Source organism: Malaclemys terrapin, chromosome 6 (genome assembly GCF_027887155.1).
Source record: "Malaclemys terrapin pileata isolate rMalTer1 chromosome 6, rMalTer1.hap1, whole genome shotgun sequence".
NCBI lineage: Eukaryota > Metazoa > Chordata > Testudines > Emydidae > Malaclemys > Malaclemys terrapin.
In genome coordinates, this window is record NC_071510.1 from 45,799,748 (window position 1) to 45,825,267 (window position 25,520).

Below are 25,520 nucleotides of genomic sequence, written 5' to 3' on the forward strand. Positions count from 1 at the left end.
CCCATTAATGGCTATTAGCCAGGATGGGTAAGGAATGGTGTCCCTAGCCTCTGTTTGTCAGAGGGTAGAGATGGATGGCAGGAGAGAGATCACTTGGTCATTGCCTCTTAGGTTCACTCCCCCTGGGGCACCTGGCATTGGCCACTGTCGGCAGACCTGTATGGACCTTTGTTCTGACCCAGTATGGCCGTTCTTATGTTCTTAGATAAAGACCCCACCAGGTATGACTGGAGGGGTATAAGTAAATATAAATCTGACATGAGAAATCTTTCATTAAGAAGGAAAGTTGAGATGTGGCAGTTGCTGTGTGGTAATAGCTTGTGTGAAATTACATGGGACTCTGGAACAGAAGGGAAGTGGGAATGATTTCAAGCACCGTATCAAGCATTTTTCCATTCCCATGGAAAGGTAATTCAATTTTAATATTTATTAATTACCCAAGGCAAATATTATTTGGAACATAAACACACTCAGATCACAAGACTAGTGGTAGTATGAGGGCTGACAAAATAATAATTGCCCGCAACAAAACCTCCAACAGAAAATACAGATACAGTCTCTAAATGAAGTCTTGACTGTTGATATAAAAATGCTTTGCCTCAAAGAATGCCAGCTACTGCATTATCAGACACTTAGCTTCAGATCAAATAGAGTGTAACCCAAACAATTCACTTCCTTTTTTAGTATTAAGCAAGTAGATACTGTTAGTATTAAAATTAGGACTTTGCTTTTACTCTTGTATTACAGAAACTGGGACTAAATAATTTTTGCACTTGTATTCAAGGGGAATTAAAACCTTTAGGAACAGTCTTCACTATTTCTATTGTCAGTGAAAGGGGGAACTGATATCCCCGAAACCAAAGTCTTCTGATTGCTGCTATTTCTGGAAAGAGGTATAGCCGGTGTCGGGAGGAACATCTGGTGTGTGAATGCCATTAGCTGCTTTTCTGGTGTTTCTGCACACAAGCGAGGTATTCCTGCACATCATCAGGGGAACCAAGAATCAATGGGACTCTCTGGTGAATAGATTCAGGCTTCACATCAAGCACTGGCTCAGTCCCTGTGGTAGCCATCCCACCAGCCTGCTCAATGATGAAAGCCATGGGGTTGCATTCATAAAGGAGACGGAGCTGTAAGAAAAGACAAAATACAGGACTGTTTGGGGGGGGGGGGGAGAATAACAACAAAGCACTTCTCAGAACTTAAGTGTTGACCTTCCCTTTATGACCTTGGCAAGCTTCTGCAAATCTCCCACTAGAGAAGCTACCACAGTTCCATTGGTGTTAGCAATGATGGGAGCTCTGGTATAGACCATCTGCCAGTGTTTTAACCACTGTGTTTTTCAACTCTGTCTCTTTTACAGCCTCTTTATTCAACCTTCTTTCAGGGTTTCTTTAACAATAACATCCCCACCATAAGCATCACATTGTGTCATGTTCCCATCTCCCATTGTGAGATTTTTAAAACTCTCTTGGCTTCCATTGCAGCTTCTGTAGAAGAATGCAGTGACATTGCACTGAAGTATCAATATTCCAGTGGAATTTTAGCATTTCAGAGCTGAGGTACACAGTAGGTGGGACAGCACAGGCAATAGGTTTTGCCGGACTAACGAGGTTCTTGAGGCTGCATGCAGCAGTGAAGTGGTTAAACTAGCAAAGGTGACACCTTCCCACAGGCCTTATTTGTTATCTTGAAGCTTGGACAGTTGTGTTTGCTCAGGATATTTTGGAGTCTGAAACCTGATGCTGACATTCTCAAGTGTCAGGAGTTGATTGCAGCACTGCACAACTGTGGCTAAACCTGTTACAGTGAGCTGAGTTCATGCAGATAATAACTTTTAAGTAACTATATGGTTATTTTAGAAATGTATTTTCAGTTTAGTGTGAAGGAAATTAGGCCCCCAATACCTATTAATGTTAACAGAAATTTCAGACGTCATCATAAAAATGTTCCAGTTTGAAAGCAAGTACATTTGAGTCATAGGTCAAAAAACTCCGGGGTCCTGGAACTAGGGGTCTAGGGATGTGGCAGCACCCCTTGGCTTGAAGTGGTTTCCATATATAGAGGGTTTACAGTTTGGTTCAATGGCTCTCAGCACCTCCACTATACAAATATTTTCAGTGGCATTGGAACAACTACAGTTTGTAAAGGGGAATGAAAGGCTGGTGATTTAACAAGGTTCAGTTAATGGACTTGGTTTTGGGAGATCTGCTTGAATAAAACACTTATGTCTTCCTTCTGTGCCTCACGTCTCCATCTGCAAACTAGAGATAATAATACTTTCCTATCTTACAGGCTTGTTAGGTATTGAGATACAATGGTGTGGCATGGAAAAGCCTATACAAATGTAAAGCACCCTCCCAAAAACAGAATGTGCTTTGGGGAAATGGAAGTGTGTAATGGAATACAACCAACCCTGTAATAATTTTGGTGATCACACTGTTTGCAATAAAACCAGGGATTTTATACACTTAAGCAATGTACATAGCATTAACTTTATTTCTTACTTATCTTTAAAGTTTGTTTCAATGCCACTCTAAGTACACAATGTCCAGCTAACAGGTAACATGGGGCAATGGCCTTTGTAGTCTCTTTATGGCATGGTCAATTCAAAAAAGAGAACCTGCCACAAAACAGCAGCAGAATCACGTGGGGTTTGTCACTGCTTTGGTGTGACTGTAAACTTTAAGAATGCCATTCATCTACCTCAACAGCTGGAAAACTAGATGGGACCAGCAGTGATTGGGATAGAACCAGTAGAAGGGGGAAGTAGAGCAGGCACTAGCTGGGAGGATGCAGGGGTGCCCCCCCCCCCCGAGTCTCCATTCGTTAGCCAGCCAGGGGAGGAAGGAAACTGATTGGTCCTTTGCTCTCCCCTTTCATTAATTTTAAATCCTAGGCCAGGCCTTGAGGAGCCTCTTTTTGCTCTATTTCAGCAACCCCTGCTACCACCCCCCTGTAACCATAGTTTTGGAGCTGTGTCTTACAGATGCTGCAGGTCTGATCCATTGCCTGTTTTGGGGTTAAAAAGTATTTTTTTTTTTCTTTCACTTGTGGCCAAATTGGGATAGTCCTGTTTTGTTTTTGTTTTTTTAATGTTTTGCCTTCCTCACAGCATCCTGGAGGCACAGTTAAGCTAAATAGGAATAGGATTTAATAATTTGTGGTAGTATTTGGTAGGGATGTTAGTTTATTGCAACTTGTGGCTGGTTTCCAGTCTAATTAAAAGGAATGGCTCTGGGAATTTGCTGATGGGCCTTGTGCTCACAGGATAGACACAGGCTGAAGTCCTCTGTTTTTGGTAGCCTCTGTCGCCCTCACAAGGGCATGGAGGTGGTGGGTGGTAGGATTCAGGAGAGCAAGCTGAGTCTACCCTGGGTGTTGGGTTATATGGCAGAGGTCTTTAACCCTGCCCTGGAACTATATACAGGCAGTTAAGTAAGAGTCTGGGTAACAGGGCAGGTAGTTCCCCTCCCCTGTGTTGGGTTTAATAAAGTTGTGGGCCTTCTGCTTAAAATCCATTCCTGTGTCTGTCCTCATTCACCACCATGTCCAGGTCAAAAGCATACTTCTTGCCTTTGTTCAAAAAGCTGACCACATCCAAGCCTCCCTCCTTTAAATGCATTAATGTTCTCTAATTCATTGGAGCATTATGAACATCAGATCCACAAAAATATGATTTGGTTAACATTTCCAGTTTAAAAACAGCATCTGCAAATAGGCTGATACTGTTCGTTTCAATATGAGAGACAAAGATTAACTCTCATTGTATATATTGAGCACTTGACACTCTTGTTTTTATCTTGACCTGTAGGGATTGGCCTTTGTGCTATACTAGCTTGTTCATTTAGCATGCTCACCATGTGCTTCAGCTCCAAAATCCATGGAGCATAACTCCACATATTTGCTCTCTCAGCACTCTGCCTATGCATTGGGGATGTTCACAGGGTAAAGGAGGATGACTGGGTAACAGTTGCCATTGTACTGTCTTTCAAACCGGAACAGCCGTGACTTTGGATGAATTGGTCTTTATGGACAAACCTACTACATGCGGTAGACAACACAGGTCTAGAAAAAGTGGTGGTGATACTTTACCTCAAATTACAAGTTTTCACTCTTAACTGAAAGTGACAGCCCCTTATTTTGTTTGTAGAATAGCCATTAATAGCAACCTCCCCTGCCCCCCAATATTAAAAACCAAATTATTGGAAGCGGAATGACAAAACAGTGCCTCCAAAATTCTCCTTCCAGCACCCTAAATATATCACCTTCACAGTACACCCAGGCTTCCTGAATGAAAGTCTTGAGCTAATTGTCTCCTCCATGGCAACACAATCCAAGTCAGCCATTAGCTACTAGAGGCTAATTTACATGTGTAAACCCTTTAATTCCATATTTGTGCCTTGCTTTCTTTAAAGCTGTGAAATTAAATCACCTTGAAACTGCTATTGCCTTCAAAAAAGGAGTACAAAGTAAAATTTCAGCATACATGGTGTGTTTTTTTTTTTTAATAGTATCTGGCACAGCTGTTCACATAATATGAAGATCCCATGTACACATACCCTTTGCCCAGAGGTTTAGAGCACAGTATGTATTTCACAATGTATGCTGTATGCTGCCTCTCGGTATATGACTGGCAGTACCTTCAGGATGTCTTTTTTCCCCTGTCTCTTATCTCATTCACTTCACAGCTGCTTTTATATAATTTCCAAATATAAAGACTTAACCTGAAAAAGAAAATCTGTAAAGTGGTTCTCTCACACACACACGACCAACCCACAAATTCTGTCATAAATGGCCAGTCCTTTCCAGAAGGCCTTTAACACTCAAACATTCTGAGTAAATATGTCCCAGGAACCATGTTACAAGAATGGCTTAAAAACCAGTCTTGAAAATCATTGCATAATGAGAGGATTCCTGCAGTGACAACATGGTGTGAATCCAGCTATTTCCCTACTTTCATCAATTCCTCTTTTTCAACAAGGACTTATTGATTGGCCTCTTCAGATGAGTTTTTAGTACCCTGTCCCAAGGTGGTTTGTATAGTTGGACAGATAATCATCATGATGGCAGCTTGGCTAGTTCTGTGGGACAAAATATCTTTGTCCACACTGGTCAAGGAAACAGTGCTTGCTAGCTCAGCTGTATTTAAATATGATTTCTGGTAGCACAGTGTTCTTCAGTAAGGACAAGGCCGCAGAGTCAGTACTGCAGACCCAGTCTATATACTGCGAGATTCAGGCCTTGTCTATATGGTAGTGTAATATGCTTTATGAGGGTGATATATCTAAAACGCACTAATGTGTTGCACATTAACTGGTCTGTGTAGACATTGGTAGTGCATAGGGTTACCATACGTCCGGATTTTCCCGGACATGTCCGGCTTTTGGGGGCTCAAATCCCCGTCCGGGGGGAAATCCCCCAAAGCCGGGCATGTCCGGGAAAATCGGGAGGCTCGGCCGGGGCCTCTTTGTGCGGGGCCGGGGGCATGGTGCCCGGCCGGGAGCCGGGCCGGGGGCCAGGCCGGGCCAGGGTCGCAGTGCCGGGCCGGTCCGGGCCCGCGGGGCCGGGGAGCCGGGCCGGGGTCGGGGAGCCGGGCCGGGCCGGGGTCGGGGAGCCGGGCCCGCGGGGCTGGGAGCCGGGCCGGGCCGGGGTCGGGGAGCCGGGCCCGCGGGGCTGGGAGCCGGGCCGGGCCCGCGGGACTGGGGAGCCGGGCCGGGGTCGGGGAGCCGGGCCCGCGGGGCTGGGAGCCGGGCCGGGGTCGGGGAGCCGGGCCCGCGGGGCTGGGAGCCGGGGGGTGCGCCGGGGGTGGTCGGCCAGGGCCCGAGCCGACCCAGGCTGGAGCCGCCGGGGGCCAGCCTGGGCCGCGCCTCCCCCCCCCCCCTTACCTGCTTCAGGCTTTAAGCAGGGGAGGGGGCGGAGACTTTGGGAGGGGGCAGAGTTGGGGCGTGGGCGGGGCTGGGGGCGGGGGCGGGGCCCCCGGGAGTGTCCTCCATTAGGAGGCACAAAATATGGTAACCCTAGTAGTGCACACTAAAGATTCCCTAGTGCTTTTTAATGTAGTACTGTTTCAAATAGCACTACATTAAAGTGAATCAGCAGAATCTATATGGACCAATTAATGTGCAAGAGGTTAGTGTGCTTTAAAAATCATACCCCTGCCATTACTCCACCTCGTAGACAAGTCCTAAGTCCTACACTATTTTGAATACTTTCCCAGAGGACTCATTGTGATGTTTCACTCTAGTGGTTGGCTCCAGTTACTATAACTGCTTGATCCTCACTACCAAGTAAAAAAACTAATTTTGGGTCAAATGGTAGAGGCCTGTGTGTCCTGTGCTGGAGATTCCAGGTTCAATCCCCTTTGGAGACTGTGAATCAAAAATTGGCTCCACTGAAGGATGTGTGCATAGTCTGTAATGCAATGATTGGTTTAAAAACACAAAAATAAATGGGATGACTCTGAAAGGTCAGAAGTATGTTAGATGGGACCACTGTTGAGTTGGGCCAATTCTAATTTGTAAAAACTTTGACCTTTGTGTCCCTTAATATACTCCCAAACCAGCTCAAGAAAAGCTATATTTAAGCCACTATGCATAAATTATAACCATTCTGTCATGCACTTTGGAAAAGTAGTGGTATTAGGTACAGTAAGTTCAGAAGACAAACAGTTTACCTTTCCCTTAGGACTCTTCTGGTTAGCTGGGTACATGAATATCCCACCATACATCAGGGTGCGATGAACATCAGCCACCATCGAGCCCACATATCTAGAGCCATAGGGGGCACTGCCATCCTGTAAAACAGATGGAGACCTTGAAGCTAAAGCTGTTATATCTGCAGATACCAGTCAGCTTGGTGTTCTTGGGGAACCAGGGTGTAGTATCTAACCTGTCTGACTCATGAAAGACACCCCCCAGACACACACCCACCAGACTCTGCTTGAACCAAAACCGATCAGAGAAAAGGCTTGCAGAGAGCAGTGAAGGGCATTGGGAGATGCACCTAGACCCCTCCTGACAAGGGTGACAAGATTAAGACATCTCTATTTGCATACAGAATAGAGAGCAGAGACAACTCCCCTAGCCTCATCTGCATGAAAGATGAGACAGGGATTAGCATACAGAATGAAGAACAGAGAACTACACTGAACTCTGGGACCAGAAAAGCAGGGAAGCACTACATCATGGGAATCTCTGCTCCAGATGTTAATGAACCTACACCTGCCCAAACCCGCTCAGCAGTTATCAGACCAATGCTAGTAATGAATCCTTGATTGATATCCAAAATACTGAAGCAATCTAGTTGCATTGTGAGCTCCCTGGAAGAAAACATCACCCATAGCTAAAAGTGATCAGCTCCTATTGTCTAGCCTAAAGAAAATCCTTGAGTCATCAGTTTACCCATAAACAAATCTAGTGTTCTCCCTTGAACCATTGTTGTTTCTCTACCAAAAAACTCCCCCTACCTATGTTCAAGTAAGTGTTCTAATGCTTAGATTCAAACTATGCATCAGTTCCACTGGGACTCCATCTTCTCCTGACAGATCGTGCTGGGGGCTCTGCCTGTCTCCATTACTCAGGACCCTGAGCTACCATCATCACCTGGGAACCCTGATCAGTTCAAGCCTCATTGAGTGGGTGAAATCCCTTTCTTTCTCTCTCTCTCTCTCTCTCTCTGTTTTCCTTTCTACCTAAGGTATTAACTTTTAATAATGTAACTGTTATGTTAGTTTAGCCCTCCTTGTGTAATGATCACTATTATTCAATAAATAAATTTTATAGTTAAGCTGGTTGCTTCTCTCTCTTGCTGAACTTGACTCTTTTGTGTTTTTAGCTTCCCCCATTTACTCTACAGTAACGGTTCTTTTACCTAAGCTTAAGACCCCTGCAGCGCCCAAAATACTGTGGAGTTTGCTCATCAAGTAGGTTACTACTACAATTGTGATGTGAGAGTGGGGATAGGGACATGCTGAATCTGGGACACGTAAGGGTGGCAGCTTGAAAGTGCTGATTGACCTGTTCCGCTCAGACTTGCTCTGTTTGTGTGGGTGTGTTCATCCGGTTCTGGGGCTGGAGGAACCCAGCCCTAGGGAACCTAGGTCCTGCAGGATAGCTCCATTGGGAGGGGACTTGCATAAGGGAGAAGTAGCGCTCCATATGAAAACACACGTGAGACAAGCAGTACATTGATAGAATTACAGAATTCCCCCCTCCCCCCAGAAGAGTAACCCGAATAAATGAGCATACCCCAAAGTAACGGGCAAAACTGGTAACACTGCCAGGCTGGGTAGCTGGCAAAACTGCAGTGTATCATTGCCCTCTTCATTTTGTTACAAGTCCAAAATCAAAGTTTGCTTAAATCCCTGACCACTTAGGGGACACTCTAAATGTTGGCAGGCCTATAGTTTGACACACGCTTTCTCAAAAGGATAGAGTCTCTTATAAAATGTAGTAATGTCCATGCAACCCCAAAGTAATTGCAGCAGTTTTTAAACTCTCCCTGGGCAGTATGAGCCACTCATGATAACTTTGTGGCATCATATGTGCGTGCAATTTGAGTACATGAGAACCTGATACCATCTTTCCACTTTCCCTGCTTGCTCTGTCTTGAAAGCCAACACAAACTGAGACTGCTGATAACCTTGCTTCCTCATGTGATCAGAAAAATGAGTGTAGTCAGGTGCTTCCAGGGATGGAGACGCAGGAAGAGCAGAGCAAGGGGGATCTACTCTCTGAGGATTCTTGTTGTTTTGCTCCCAAATAGGTGCTATGGTTTTAGGATTGTTGCAGATTTATTTTGGAGAGTAGTTGAGAGACTGAAGATTATGTGAGAGTATGGTTTTGATTGCTTTTAGCTTTTTGGAAGGCAGTTTATCACAGAAAATGTCATTTTTGGGAGAGCAGTAAGAAAATGTATGCCTATCAAACTTGATAGTGTCCATTTAAAATCTGGGGGACATGTGGTCCTCGCATGCATCGCCTCTGATCCTCTGCCTCTATCAGTATACACCTTCCAGCTTCTGCAACAAAGGAGGCAGGGGTTTTACAGACAAATCTCCTTCACTGCACAATCCTTATTCATCCCCAGAGCCAGGTCCAACCTGTGCACTGCATGGGGTTAGGGGTCCTGTTGTTAAAAATAGTATGTGATCAAGTAATTTAAAGACTATATCACAATCCATAAGCACAAGGGAGCCAAATTCTGCACTGGCAGCCTTAAAAGAATAGGAAATGCCAGGATTCTGTTCTAACTTTTGAGTGCTTGACTTTGCAACCTTCATAATGTCCTTTTAAGAAAAAGAATTTTTCTGTGCGTATTATGACCTAGAGGACCACATTCCACTGGTGTGTTTGAGTTGTCTGAATTATGTGATGATCATAAGTACAGTATATGGGAATAGGAAGGACAGCTGGTAATCCTGCTTCCTCTATCAGGGTTTGGTTGTTTCTTACCATGATAGAAACATAACTGATACAGACACAGCTGAATGCATGATCATGCTACAAATAATAGAAAATAGAAACTACTTCATTTTAGTGCACTTATCACCTGCACCACAAGGACCTGGGAAACAGACAAAAGCAAACCTTTGACTTCCCTTTAGAAACAAGACACTAGCAGGTGTACATTCAGTATTCCCTTTAGTTTTCAAGTTTTACTTCTTGTTTGATCCCTTATGATACAGTCTGGTATTCTCACAGCTGCAACTGAATATCTCATATGTTTCTCTTTCAGATGAGAAAGCTAATGTATGCTGCATGATGGCTGGAACAATGCCCAGATTTCCCTCTCAGACAAAGATAACAGACATGAATGCCAGTGAAATACTTTTTCCTCTTATTAGACTCTCAGAAATGCCTAATTTGTATGTGCATCTGGAGAGCATTTGATATTGGCTCAGTGGGTCTTAATGAGAGAGAGAGACAGAGATTTCCAAGATCCCTGTAGCATATGCATGGCCACTGAGTACCACCACCCCCAGAACTGCTGTGATATTTTCAACAGTGGGGTGGCGGAAGCAGGCATCTGTGCATGCCAGTATCCTGCTCCATGCAGCTCAGTGTGTGTGTTCCAAGAGGCAGGAGTGCTGGCTACTGTGCCTCACATAAAACTGGATGCCAAGTCCCCCACCCAAATTGCTGCTCTGACATGATGCTGCCATGGGCTATTAGCCACACCAAGCATCAGACCATCACTCACAGAGATGCCCACTTCTGCCTCCTTGTTGGAAAAATTGTGGTATTAGCTAATTTTGCTATTTCCAAGCAGTCCGTGAAATCATGATTTTCACAGGGTCCTATTTATGAGTCTCTTATGCTTAAACCAAATGGATTTAAATGGTTCAAAACATGAAGGTCGGGTAGTGTTTTCCCACAGTATTACATCAGCTTTCTCCTCAACCCATGCACATCTACTCATCTGTGTGGCACCTGTTTTCTTCTACAGAGGTAGTGTTAGATGCATGGCTAGAAAGAAGATCTCCTATGAAGGGAGACATAGCTCTGGCTTAAAGTAAAATTTGGTTTCCCTAGCTATCTTCTTATGTACAAAACTCGTTTCCTCCATAACATTGCCCATCGTGGAGTGCATGTTAGAATCAGCATACTCCTTTACACACACTACAGGAAGCTCTTCAGGTGGCAGCTGCTATCCAAGCTTGAGCAGCAGACCAGAGGTTTTGTGATGGTTAGCAAGAGATTTAGGTTTACTCTGGACTCTTCTCCCTCCCGCCATCCCCGCACCGTTGCCATGGATCGTAGTCACATCCCAGAAGAGAGGGATTGGTCTAGGGCCTTTGCATTTGACTTTGAAGCAAGAAGTGTGCCCTTCTAAACGAAGGTGAGATGCTGTGGAGGAACTGATAAGAGAAAAGGGGTAATAGAGATCAATAAATATAATGGACAGGAAAATGAACAGTAATTGAAATAATTAGTTAACTAACTTAGTTACTAATATGGCCTAGCAAAGAATAAGAACATGCACAGAGGCAAATATGAAGTCCTTTTTGAAGCAGCGTTCTAGGTTTCATTTAGGAATCTTTGAGGAAATCGTGAGGAATTTTCCTTCAGTCTCCTCCCCTGCCTCCAGCTTGGAACTGCCCAGAAAGTTCATTTTTATCTTAGTCTTTGATTTTGTATCTGCAAATAACCGTGAGTACATTTTTTTGGCATCTAGCTGTTGTGACAGACCCAGACCAGTGGGGTACAGGAGTCTGGTAGAGGGCAAATATACTGTTCACTGGATGAGTAGTTTTCTGTTCCCTGAGTGACCAGAGCAGGGTCTGCACTAGAGTAATCCAGAACCTGCTAGAACCAGTTAAGGCAGGCAGGCTAATTAGGACACCTGGAGCCAATTAAGAAGCTGCTAGACTCAATTAAGGCAGGCTAATCAGGGCACCTGGGTTTTAAAAGGAGCTCACCTCAGTTTGTGGTGCGAGTGTGAGTAATTGGGAGTAAGAGGCGCAAGGAGCTGAGAGTGAAAGTATGCTGCTGGAGGACTGAGGAGCACAAGCGTTATCAGACACCAGGAGGAAGGTCCTGTGGTGAGACTAAGGAAGGTGTTTGGAGGAGGCCATGGGGAAGTAGCCCAGGGAGTTGTAGCTGTCATGCAGCTGTTACAGGAGGCACTATAGACAGTTGCAGTCCACAGGGCCCTGGGCTAGAACCCAGAGTAGAGGGTGGGCCTGGGTTCCCCCCAAACCTCCCAATTGACCTGGACTGTGGGTTCTTCCAGAGGGGGAAGGTCTCTGGGCTGTTCCCCAACCCACATGGTGAATCTCTGAGACAAGAAAATCTGCCAATAAGCACAGGACCCACCAAGATAGAGGAGGAACTTTGTCACACTGTCTAATAACCTGGTTTGCAGGCTCAAGTAGTAAGATGTCTAAAAGCCTTTGACTTTATGCCTGAGAAATTGCACCTACAATTATTTGCATGTGCAAAATTGCACGCTGCTTTTCTGAATTAGGCCCTACATCTTGTTTGCTTCAACTTCAAACTAATGTAGCCCAAAAAGATTGTACGGGCAGAAGCTGCTTGTTTTTTTCCCTTGTGTTTATTTTTTTTTGGAGGCCAAACCCTGCAGCAGGGATGAAGAAAGCCCTCTCTTCGAGTGGAAGTGATGGCACCATAATGGCTTGTTCTTTCCTGAGGAACTATTGGTCATGCTGAACTGCCCCTATGTTTTCTGATGTGGACTAAATATTCAATAATGACTGGGCTGAAATCTTTTATAGGACCTTCCCCAGAAGATGTGAGTAGTGACTGCATTAACACACCTTAATTACCTTTTAAAGTTAAAAAAACTCCTGCTGCTGACTAGATGTTTTAGTTCAGAAACACTTTCAACAGCCAGTTTGCAACAATAGCACAGAGCAAGGTCTAAACAATATGTTTTTGTAAATGAGGTTTGAACTCCTGCAGGATTTGAGTCGTATGATAGAACCGTGTGACAAGTTATAGATACTCCACAAAGGTATTGACAGAGTTCTGGTGAAATGGATTGCATTGGATTGCACTGTTTGATGTTTTTCTCTCACCCTTTGAAATTGAAATGTATGAAACATAATGATACATGGCATTTCCTGTTTTTCCTTTTGGCTAGCTCTGCTCCTTGAACAAACAGTTTACACTTTTTTCAACAGTCAGGTGGCTTTATAAAAAGTAGAACATGTTCTGATCTGGGGGACTGAAGGATTCATATATAAAGAAGCAATTTTCAGGAAGCAAGAAGGCTGTAAACTGGGTTCCACTTCCCTCAAAACTACACTAAACCCCTCACTTCTCTGTTTCAAATAAAACCACATAAGCAGACGCACAGCATTCTAATACAACATATCTCATAGTAACAACTTAGAGCAATAAAGCAGAGTTCTTGGGCAGATGCAGAGCAAAACTGTACCCATTTTGTTCAGTGTAGCAAGATGTAAGTTTACAGCCTACCAAGAAGTCCTCACAGAAATATGACCTGCAACCTTATCTAAAGATGTGATCCCATCAGACTTGACAAACTAAGCAGCAACAGTTTGTGACAGTACTTGGACAGGCGCTCTCCAAGCAAAACACATGGTGGTACAGGAAGTAGCTAGCAAGTAGGCTCTTGTGCTACTGTGCATTACTGAACCACTGCCTCAGTATAGTGCTCTGGGGAAGTTTGCTACTGGATGCACTGTCTTTTAGGTGAGACATAAATCAGATATCTTTTTTCGCAAGAGTAGGGTTAATTCTAGCATCCTAATGAAATTCAAACTTGAGTAATTATAGTCTACTACATTTTGAAGTGACTTGTTGGACATACCCAGTCACATTTTCAAAGAACTTTTCAAAACTGCACAGGCAAAATGTGTGCATGTACGTGTTCATACTCACAAAGGGCTCAGTCATGCCTTATTAGGCACTGATCCATGCTGAAGGCATTGCAGATGCGGAGTTCCAGGCGGCAGCAGAATGTAGAGGGTAGCGTGCCCTCAGCTATACCTGTTCAGGTGGTACAATGTATGCCCCCTATGGGGGAAGGGTGCATGGGCATGAGTCCACCTCTTTGTCTTTTGGGGTTGTATTGTGCCCCATGAGGCGTTAGGAGGGAGCAGTCTTTGCACTTTGGGAAGCATTGGATTTGCAGCTGTACCCTGCTGCTGCACAAGGGTGCAACTGGGGGGAGGATTTTTACACCCCGCCTTCAATGCAACCTACTGAGCAGTAGTGAGAAATCTAGCCCAAAAGGATAATTGTGCATGTTATTAATTGAGGTACGTATTCAAATATATTTGAAAATAGGTGCATGTCCAAATTTTGCATGCATAATTTCAGACGTTCTTTAAAACTCTGGCTCTTATTATCTAGCACATCTTTCTCCAAACTATTACAGAATGCCGATGAGCTTGGCTACTGTATAGGTTGAAGTAATAAAGGATTTTCAGAGTAGTGGAATCCAAAGTACTTTAGCCATGTAGCCAGAACATACCAGGTTGTAGATAATGTTTCCAAGGTCAAGGAGTTTAATTCAGCAAAACAATCAAACCTATCCTCCTCTTTGAGCCGTACTTTGCTCAAAGCAGCATGAGCCCTTGATGCATTAGCTGATTACAAAGCTGCTATTTTCTCACCTCAGGGAATTTCTTCCTTTGTAAATATTCTGTCATCGCAGGATCAAAGTACTTGGCATAACCCTCATTGATACTGTAGATCTTCCCTTTCTTCTTGATTTTCACATCTTTATTCACCAGAACAAATTCACCAAGGGCCTACAGAAGAATGAGGTGCACCAATTACTAGCAGGCAGCGGGATACCATGCTAAAGGAAAGTTTGACCAATAATCAATATTCATTTATATGACTTGTCATTGTTTCAAGCAGATCACAAGCTGGAAAGCTGCTTTAGGTACAGGAAGATTTGCCATATCTTCAATGTGAACAAAAATAATCTCAGAAATAATTGTCATAAAATGAATACCCAGTCCAGTATTGTGAACCCCAAATGTTTAAAAATGAGTCAGACCTGAAAACATCATGAGACTGGCATCAAAATCATGAGATTCTTTTTTTAATTGATTTTTGGGGTTGTCTTTTGATTTTGATTTTTTTTTTAACTGCCCCTGCACACCCTCACTGTATATATATATATATATATGTCAATTAGAGTGTTGCTAACATCCCAAATATATTGAGTAAGCTGACCTTGGCCACTGCTGCATGAGATCTCCCTGTCTGCCTGATGATTTGGAGCTTCCAGCTTCTCTCCAAACCTGAAAATTCTAATTAATTAATTCAGTGTGTCCTCCCTCAGCACTCACATCAATTCTGTCCCCAGTCTGTCTGCTTGGTATAATCTCTTCAGTAAGTTACTGAATTAGGTATATTGGCTTAGGTATATTGGCCTTCACTGAAGTCAATGCACTAAGATCATGGAGCCAAGATTTCACCCATTGATCAAATAAAACCTTTATATTGTTACCTATCTTGTGCTGACTTTCCAAATGAGCCATCTCCTTTCTCCTTCTCAAGCTCCCTGGACAATGCTGTCTGGGCTTCTGGTGTCTGATTTTGAGAAGCAGTCTGCAGTTTTATGGGCATGTTTTTTTATTTGCAATATTTGAGTATGCAAGTCAAAGCACTTAAAGTAAAGCTACCTAACCTGCAGATGCAGTCAGGAAGTTAGGGGTATAAGTGTGTATGAATTATACCCATAATTAATATTTGCATTTGCTGAATTAAAAGCTAAAGTGAGGCCCTTTTTTTGAGGGTGGGGCCCTTAGTTGGGGGCAAAGGCACTGATGAATTTTCTTAAACATTTCCCAGTATAGGGCTGTGATGTAGTCTTAAGATGAATGCACAGGGGCAAGGTCTCAATTTCTTCCCTTCCATGAATGGGACTGTGGTTCTGCAGCCAACGTGGTTTTGTATTACCAAGTACCAGTAGGACAAGGATGGATTAAAACAGGACCTGGTCAAAAGGGAGAATGCCACAAATAATATTCTCTAGATCAGATTGGAATGAGAAAATAAGTAAAGCCTAGCATATGAAATACTAAAAGGCAAAAGGAATGTATATAGTAATTAACATCTTGTTTATACCGGATCTAGCATGAAGCAGTCCACTCCTTGCCCGGTAGAAAGAGCCACCAGCGTAGCACTGCCATACAAGGCATAGCCTGCTGCAACAATATTTCGTCCTGGCTGCAAGGCATCCTTTTCAGAGGGCTCATCTTCTGTTGTCTGAGTAAAGAATTATCACAATATTGAAGGTTGAGATCTTAATGGAAAACAATAAAAGCAGAACTCAAATTTAAATGAAAAACTGTTAAAATAACTAATATCCTCTAGGGTTGCCAGGTGTCCGGTTTTTTACCAGAACGCCCAGTCAAAAAGGGACCCTGGCGGCTCCGGTCAGCACCACCGACTGGGTCATTAAAAGTCAGGCTAAGGCAGGCTCCCGAGTTCCACGCAGCTCCCGGAAGCAGTTGCCAATTTCCCTAGTACTCACCTCTCTACAACAGCAAGCTTTGTTGTTTATCATTGGTTTTGCTTGCTGTGGTTTTTAAATCAGTTTTCAGTCCTCTAGGACTTATTTATAAACCACCATACACATTTACGGCATTATATAAATAACAATGTGAGCGTTCCTATTCAAGTCGTATAAAATGCTTTATTGTTTTTACAAACATTAATATTAAGCACCCTATGTACGGGGTACTATTTACTCTTCTTTAGAGTAATATCTTCTTTAGAGATCTGTAAGCAACATGTGAGTTAAATTCATAGATGGTATTAAACTGGCAGGAACTGCAAATGTCCATGAGGACAGAGACATAATTCAAAAGGACCTAAAGAGAGAGCAGAAAACAGCAGAAAAAAAAATGCAAGATGATATATCAAGCTGGGCAATGACTATTCAAATGTTCTTATTCAATGAAAAGGAGAAACATGAGAAGCCATAATGCTGAAAAAGACCTAAGGGTGATAGGGAACAACAAATTAGCATGAATTCATTATGCAATGTGACAGCAAGATAGACCTGTAGAATTTTGGGCTGTATTCACAGAAACATCATATCATGGAGAAGAGAGGGGGTGTTGACAGTCTTTTTCTGTAAGACTGTACGTAAAATTGCATTTATCTCTAGGTCCCACATTGACAGAAATATATTTAGTCTAGAGGGAGTTCAGAGAAAAGCAACAAAAGTTATCGGGGCTGGAGGGCCTGACTTAAGAGAAAAGACTGAAAGAGAGAAATATTTACAGCTGGCTAGAAAATATTTACAGTTGGCTAGGAAATGACAGAGGTAGGGACATAAGTCTATGAATGTTTTGAAGGGTGTTCAAATGGATACAAAAGCAGTAATTGTATTAAATTATTAAAGGGAAAATTCGCACTAAGCACTAGAAAAACTTCTTAATAGACGTATTAGACTTTGGATTAGTCTTCCTAGGGAAGCGATGGAGGTCCCATTGCTTGGGAGATTTAAAAGTACACTGGACAAAACATTACAAGTCCTACTTTAGTAGGACACACCAGTATTCTGGCAGGGAGGCAGAGTAGCTGATATAATAATTTCCCCCCAGTCTCTGACATCTCTACCTTTTCTGACTCTGTGATAAATTCTGAGAATTGTTATTCTCTATGCTCATTCAGGGTGAAATAGTGCCATTGACTTCATTGGAGCCAGGATTTCACCCTTGATTTTTGGCCTGTTTGCCAAAAAAGTTTGTCAGTTGTGGTGGCTTTTTTGTGATGATGCCTGTTTAGTAGGAACTTGAATGAAACCTTTAGTCACAGTCCTGAGGTCCCTGTTTAGCTTTTACTCGTTTCTGACTCACGCAAACAAACTCCCATGGATTGGAATGGGATTTCATTAGTTTGAGTAGAAGCTGAATAACAAGTTAAGGATTTCGCCCTAGCTAGGGTTGATCAAAAATTTACTATTAAAATTGTTTTTCAATGGAAAATAGGGTTTTTGACTATAACAGGGCCACCTGTCCCTTTAAGGGCCGGGAAGCCTTGGGCCAGTTAGCCCAGCCCTACCTGTGCAGGGTGTGAGACTTAAAAGGAGGAAGAGGAAGTAGGGAGTGAGTTCCCTGAGGAAGGCTGCCAAAAGTCCATGGAGAGGGGGAAGCAGGATGGATGGATGGCTAGACCAGCTGAGGAAAAGTGCGGGTGGTGGTGGGGTGTCTCCTGTGGCTAGCCAGACAGGCTGCTTCGATGTGGGGAAAGGAGCTGAGCTTAAGCTAGGAAGAGCCACAAGAATGATTAAAGGATTAGAAAGCATGCCTTACATTGATGGACTTGAGCTCAATCTATTTATTTTAACAAAGAGAAGGGTAAGGGGTGACTTGATCACAGTCTATAAGTATCTACATGGAGAACAAATATCTGTTAATGGGCTCTTCAGTCTCACAGAGAAAGGAATTACATGCTCCAATGGCTGGAAGTTGAAGTTAGACAAATTCAGACTGGAAATAAGGTGCAAATTTTTAATGGTGAGAGTAATTAAACACTTGGACAATTTACTGAGGGTCATGGTGGATTCTCCATCACTGACAATGTTTAGATCAAGATTGGATGTTTTTCCTAAAAGATCTGCTGTACAACTCATTTTAGGGAAGTTCTATGGCCTATGTTATGCCAGAGGTCAGACTAGATGATCACAGTGGTCCCTTCTGGCCTTGGAATCTATGAAACTGGCTGAGGGCTACAGTCTGCCAGGGGGCCTTGGTAGGAGGATAGATCTGACCTGGACGACTGGGTTGATTGGGGCCCAAGAGCAGGCAGTTAGGTAGTGAGATAGGCAGTTGCCACTGGGAGCCTGCCAGTAAGGAAGGAGGCTGAAGGCCCAGAGGAGCTGAAGACTCTTTTGTTTTGATGTTATTTTTGGACTTGGACTTAGGGACTCTCTTAGCCAGGAAGGAATTGAATGCTTTATAGTGGGTTGGCTGGAAGGCCAACCTGCTTCTACAGTAGGAATAGACTGAAGATCATTTTGGGGAAACTGAGGCAGAAGTGCCTCAACACCAGGTCTTACCGAAGGGACATTCCAGGATAGTGCGTCTTTCTAAGGAGATTTTGGACTTTGTTGAAAAACAAAGCTCCCCAAACCTGAGAAGCTTGTGCCCTATGATGCACTGTGGTGGCTGAACAAGAGGGGAGACCACTGTGCATCAGAGGCGATGTAGTTTGTCCAGGGAGCCTAACCAATAGCAAAGAAAGGAGGCATGAAGCACTCAAACGACAACTCTCACAAGAACCAGGGCAGTATTCTCCAATCAAAATGTTTGGTTTTCAACTAAAAGTTTTTACCGAAAACTTGGAATTTGGCTGAAAATTTTCAGTTTTTGATTTTTTTTGCCATTCCCGCACTGCCCCATTTTCTAACCAGTTCTACACTGGTGAAATATAGCAACTGTTTAACAATATGTAGCAAGATGGCAACTATTTACAGAAACAATTAAGGGGATTTAATTTCTGTGTGTGTTTGTGTGGTGGTGGGTTATGGGTTTTTTTTGGGAGGTGGATTGTTCTTAAATAAGAACAGACAGAATTAGCTACATGGCATGTTATTCTCAATACTGAGACACAGCACCTTAATGGTTCCTGAGGACCTAAGACATCGTGTATGTTGTAAATTCCTATGAATGCATTCACATGTAGTCACATATTATGGACTCATGATAAAGAATTCATTTACCCCATTTGGTATGGTATAACTGATTATGATTCAGTGCAGAGCAGCTCATTCAGAAAGGTTACAGTGTACATAATGAATGCAAATTAATAAGAGTGCACATTTTAGATCCTTAATACTGACTATATGCTGCTAACTCTCTCCTAAAGAATCTTTTTCAAAAGCAGCTAGCTTGCCATGAACAGCATGTTTTTTATGCTTTTATACCTTAAAACCTTCTGTTCTAAAATTGTATGCCTATGGCGTGCACACATCTCAACATCAAAGCAATAATTGTCCACCATAGACTACTTACTTGCAAAATTAAATCTAAAAAATACACTTATGTGCAGATTGCAAACAATATTATGAATGCCTAACTTTTCTGTACTCTCCCCCTACACTAAAAATGGCCAGATTTGTGCGTGTGTGTGTGTGTGTGTTTGACCCCCCCAAAAAGCTTCTCATTCAGACCTTATTAGACGCTGGTGTTTATGTAAAGTGAATGTAAATAAATCTTGTATGGAAGACTGTTTTCAAATACAGTATATTTATCTGAGATGATTGTTGCAGACTCATCACTAACGAATGCTTCCTCTCCCCTGCACCCCTAATATTCCTGGGTGAGAAACTAAACAATGATGGGCTATTCTGAGAAAGCAAAGGAACTTCTCCCTAGGGAAATGGAGGCTGGCCAGAATTCAGCTTGTTTTTCAATTATTGTTCATGTCTGTGCTCTGAACAACCAAAGGGGGAAAGAAAGTTCAGAGTCAAACTTCCACAAAGAAATGCAGATCTGTTCAAAGGTAAAAATAAAACGCTGGAAATGATGAGGTTCTTTTATTGTCTTTTTAAGTCTGTGCAATAGTTTTGCCCTAGTGAAGTATAATAAAAAGTGAACCAGTGAACTAAAACAGACAGCAGAAGCCTGATAACAACCTTTGAGTATTTTCCTTCAACAATATTTTGGCTATGGTATAGGGGATGTCTTAGCATAGGCTTTAAAATATCTGACTTCATAGAATCAAAGGTTTAAACTTTGGAAAAATCAGTTCAGCACTTCATTGTTGCAAGATAGATGAAATCAGTTCCATGAGGTTTTAATGTCTCTTTCAGAATACACTATACAAACTGAGTTTGAAATTTTTGTCATAAGTGACTTGCCCAAAGCCCAGGAGAGGGGGTTCACTATAATAGCTGGAATTAGATCTTGAAGAGTCCTGGTTCCCAATCTTGTGTTCAGACCACTAAACTATGCATCTCTTAGTAAAGATCAATAATTAGCATCTGTTGCCCTTTCCCCCTCTCCTTACTTCTCATGTACCAGGGGAAAATGACATGCACTGTTAAACTGATGGATAGTGAGAGAACTTGTCTGGAGATCTTGACAATATTACAAAAAAGGCAGTGGAATGTCACAGGACAGCTCTGGGATGTAGACTCATGCAGGGTGTGTGTGTGTAGGGGGAGGGGGAGGGGGGAGAAGAGATTGATTAGGCTGCTATGTTTCCCCCAAAATAATAATTTTCAGTTATGCTAAAAAGTGGGTTAAGCCACCACACTCCCAGGAGTTCACACATTACAACAGCATCAGTAGTTATCTCTTAACAAACACACTGCTTAACCTACACAACATCTCAACAGGATCTGACGGCTAAGGCCCTGGAAGTCAGTTTTAAAGGCACCTGATCTTTTGACTTAAGCCAGATGGTCCGTCCACCTATCTCTGCTTTGCTTCCTTAAAGCTTTTTTTTTGTTTTGAGTGGAGTTTTAGAAATAATATTCCTGCTGGTGAAAGGAGATTCAAGGGGAAGCAAAGAGGATACCAACATCTATTCATGAAGAGAAAAGAATGCAAGCAAAACCAAGAAGAAAAATAGAGTAAACAAACAATAACATGTTTCTTCAAGAGACTGCAGTAGTGCATTTCTGCCACCAAGTGGGGCTGTGAGAGACTATAAATTAGGAGTGGTGTGCTGTCCTAGACTTGTTTACAAGACTCAAGGTGGTATCTTCCAGTACTAAGTAGGCAGGTACTGTTAGTTTCCTCTCTTTCCTTGGATTCAAAAGAATCTACAATGAGCCACAGGGGTCCCTTTTCAACCAGATGTTCCGGTTGAAAACCGGACACTTGGCAACCCTAAATGGTAGTGGTCATTCTGTCTTTACCTTCAAGAAAGAAGTACTTCTTTAAAGAGAGTGCTCAAGATTCTAATGACTAGTGTTGGTAGGAGAATCTGACCCTACCATTTGTTTCTTCTCAGGCTATCTCTTCCTTACATCACTATATCAGATTTTAGGGACAGGGAATGAAAAAATCAGTGTACCGATCTGGCTCAAACCCTTCAGAAGGCCCCCTACATACCTTAAGGCCTTCTCTTAGCAGTGAATTATTATATCAAATGGAGTTGCCTCCAGCTCTTGAAATATATGGAGGAACTTTTTAAAAGACTACTTCTTAAATATAGCCCTGCATCCAGAAATATTTGGCATGGTTACCAAATCAACACTGCAGTTATTTTTACATAACCTGAACAACTATTGTTAAATTCCAACGATATCTGAATTCTGGCGATTAAGTCCCTCTTGTCAATGTGTAGGGAGCATGTTCATCCTTGTGTGCTTGTACAGAATACTGTTCATAAGGGGGAAAGATGTGGTCCAAGACTGGACTAGAAGCCAGGAGCTCTAATTCCAGCTCTGACACTCACTTTCTTTGTAGCCTTGGCACATTACTTAGACTATTTGATGGTTCATTGTTCAAAAGATGCTGTCTCAGTCTATTAAAGTTCTAACTAGCTTTATAGCTTCTTTCCTAAAAGGAAGTCACTTCACAGAAATGTTTGAACACTGGAGTGCCTTTGGGATCCAGGTTCAGGCAGTGACATGATGAGAAAATCATTCATATGCACGATCATATAATCAGAAGGGACCCCATAAGTGTGGTAGCAGTTATGAATGGTCTTTTTAAGCTGACCTGATGTACTTCAAAATCCTTTCCATGGGGAAGATTATTTAAAATTGTTTAAATTATTTTCTTTCCTAGATAGATTTTCAGTCCCTTGGGAGAGCATTTCATCATTTTTTCTTTCATAAATGTCTGTTGCTGCAGAATTTCAAAAAATTTTTATTGGTTATTTTGATTTAGCTAATGGCTTTGAAGAAGGGCATGGTAAAAATCCCATAAAATCCTCCCATCTGAGAGGGCTGGATATTTAGCTAATTTATCCTGTTAAATTAGCACCTCAGTGGAAAGGAAGATGCTAAATAAAAAATGCTGTCTGTGCATAAATGCCCTTTCTAGTACCTGTGTACAACATAGTTTTTTGTCTTTCAAGTGTGATTTGTTAAATTGTTCAAGTAACTAAAATAAGTGCACTTGATCCTGTGGGTGGAATCTTTATCCTTTGGTTACATCTAACCTTTTGAGGGACTGAAGTAATTTTGTATTGAGTATTGTAGGTTGTACATTAATGAATTGTACCATTCATTAAGTATTGATGTTTGCCCCTACATAGACTTTAATTCTAAAATGAGATGTCAGAAGGCACTCAGGTTTTGTTGGTTCGTTCGTTCGTTCGTTTGTTTGAGAGTGAGGAAAAAATTGTAGAAAACAAATTGAAAACCTTATTGGTAAGTGGTTTTGAAAGGCCTCGCCATTACTGGGGGAAAAAGGGGTGTTCTTAACTCAAGTTAGCCATCTTGAGGTAAAATCCTAAAGAAGACAAGGCAGTTTGTAGTTTTCACACAAATTAGCAGCTGGAGTTATATATAAGAGGGAGCTTATTCTTGAACTCAACCTGTTAACTTGTGAAGACTACAGACTTCCTTGTCTTCATTAGGATTTTACCTCCAGACGGCTACATGGAGTTAAGAACACCCCTTTCCCCCTCCTCGAGAAGGCAAGGTCAAAAAGGGTACTACTAAATGGTAATATGATGCTCACAGTTATAAATTCAATAGACACCACATAGTAATTTCCTGTTCTAAGTGTAGGAGGTAATCATGGCATCTTGCCTTCTGAGCCTTTAGGATTCATGTTTTTAAGTATTTCTTTGCAAACATGAGAGCTGTAACCTTAAAAAAGAGAGAACTGTGTGTCTCGTGTCATCATATGATTCTGTGAGCTAGGGGCTTTCATAAAAGCAACAAATATTGCGAGACTTGCAGTAAAATTGTGAGAACTGACATTCTAACTGTTGGCAAATGCTGGTGGTTAAATGGCTACCACTCTGTTGATACTCAGACCTTCCTGTCAACTGTTGGGAATGGGTGACATCTGCGCTGATTGAATTGGCCTCATTAGCACTGACCTCCCATCTTTTCATGTGCTGTAATATATATACCTGCCTACTGTATTTTTCACTCCATGCATCTGATGAAGTGGGTTTTAGCCCATGAAAGCTTATGTCCAAATAAATTTGTTAGTCTCTAAGATGCCACAAGGATTCCTTGTTGTTTTTGCTGATACAGACTAACACTGCTACCACTCTGAAACCTGGCACTCTATGTAGCTCCCTAGTGGGCAAACAAACATTGTGAGTTGTAGAGATGGACAGGAACCCATATTCCAGACCTGAACATTCCTGAACTTTAAGTTTGGTTCTGCACCTTGACACTGGAGCTCTGGCCCATCTCTACATCCTGTCCCCACCCCACCCCCAGCACTCACTGAAGTGAGTAAATAGGATTGATGTAGCTAACGAGTTGCCTTATAATTAGAAACCACTTTTGTTTTAATTACTCTGTGTGATACAGAAGGAAGTGCTGTGGCCCAAGAATTTCACGTAGACAATTAAGTGTGCTTCTTCCTAAAAATTCAGCCCATTATTTGATATAAATATATATTCATTGTATATCTATATCACTGTCTCTTTAAAGCTTTTTATCCAAAAGACAGTGGAAAAGAAAGTGAAGCGAGCTGATATATAGGAAATGTTTTGTTCTCACTGGGTGAATCATACTGTGTGTTTTGTTCATCAACGTACCTTCTTGTAGATAGCAAATATCGTTCCTATTGATGCCAAGCAATCTATATTGGAAGAACCATCTAGTGGATCAAAGCACACCACATATTTACCCTAGAAGGAGAGAGAAGAGGAGTATTAAATATGCTGACTTGCTGTATCTTTTTCCTTTGTTTGGTAAACACCATCTTTTTCTTACAACATTTAGATAACCAAATGCCCTTGATAAATCCGGACCGAATAAGGTTGTAATCTGTATAGCACATCACCAAAATGCAGAGAGAGAAGGGGCTTGCCCAAACAGCTGACAATGTAACTACACAAAAGATCGGGTGTGAGGAAAGGACATAGTGTGAAAGCAAAGGAACTGAGTGGTTTTGTTCCAGTTTTTGTCTTGGTTTATTGAACAAATTTTGTTTAAATTGTATTGTGAGTTGAATGAATGGATTTATGAAGTGAGGCTTGAGGGTAGGGAGGCAGGGATGGCTGGCTTTTGGTGGAGTGCTAATCGAAATCCTGAACTGTGAATTAGTGTTTCCTTGGGACTTCATGTTAAATTAATGGAGGGGTATCATAATCGAAGATGATTTCCATACATCCGGAAATCCCAGAAGTAGCCATTTGTTAGGGCAGTTAATTTAGAGCCCAGTTCTGCCAGCCTTGCTCAAACTGAGTAGCACTGTACTCCTTATAGTCCTGGCTAAATATTCATGCAAACAAAAACAGGTCACACCAATGTTCAAAAAAGGGTCCAAACATGGTAGGATTCAATTGGGATCCCAGTTTCACTAACATGCTCACAAATAATTATTCCCCCAGTTTTAATTATGAATCCTTTGCAAGGACTTCCTTACTTATTGAAAACCGCTCACCCACTGTAACTAATCATTTAAGCAGTAGAATAATATGCAGATTCTCTGCCATTGCTTAGGAACTTGTGCCTTTTTACTTTCTTACAGGTAACATAGTCCCTAACCTCTTTTTCAATACTCGGAATAACAGCACCACCTGCTGCTAAATGAGAGAACACAGACATATATACAGACCCTCTTGTCTTGTGGAGTGATAATGGCATCTTTATTCTCCTCTGAGACTAGGACACAGGTGCCATAGGAGGACTGTAGCATGTTAATAACCAGAGAATTGGATAGCACATCCAGCTTCTTCACTTCATCACCAGTCACGTTCACAGTTCCTGCTATTCCATACCTAAAGAAAGGAGGATGTGTACATGGCCGTGAAAACACTAAGAAACCTCAAAGCAACAAGACAGGCCTGAATTTTGACAGGAACATAATGTTCATGAACATTAAGACTTCGGAAAAGTGATGACCGTGGCTTTTCCCTGCCAATCTCTCACCCTCCACACCTCCCACACACACCAAGTCTTTAAGA

The 25,520-nt window shown here is 42.3% G+C and overlaps 1 protein-coding gene across 1 annotated transcript in view; it reads right to left on the reverse strand.

The window, feature by feature from the left end:
* Positions 1–403: 403 nt before the first annotated feature.
* Positions 404–25,520, reverse strand: part of LOC128839646 (fructose-1,6-bisphosphatase isozyme 2) — a 30,893-nt gene continuing 5,776 nt past the window's right edge. The window contains exons 2-7 of the mRNA XM_054032823.1: positions 25,172–25,334; positions 24,147–24,239; positions 15,576–15,716; positions 14,108–14,245; positions 6,677–6,796; positions 404–1,130 (exon numbers count right to left, since the gene is read on the reverse strand). Of these exons, the coding sequence (XP_053888798.1) occupies positions 936–1,130; positions 6,677–6,796; positions 14,108–14,245; positions 15,576–15,716; positions 24,147–24,239; positions 25,172–25,334 (850 nt within the window). The 3' untranslated portion in view covers positions 404–935. The remainder of the gene's footprint in view (positions 1,131–6,676; positions 6,797–14,107; positions 14,246–15,575; positions 15,717–24,146; positions 24,240–25,171; positions 25,335–25,520) is intronic.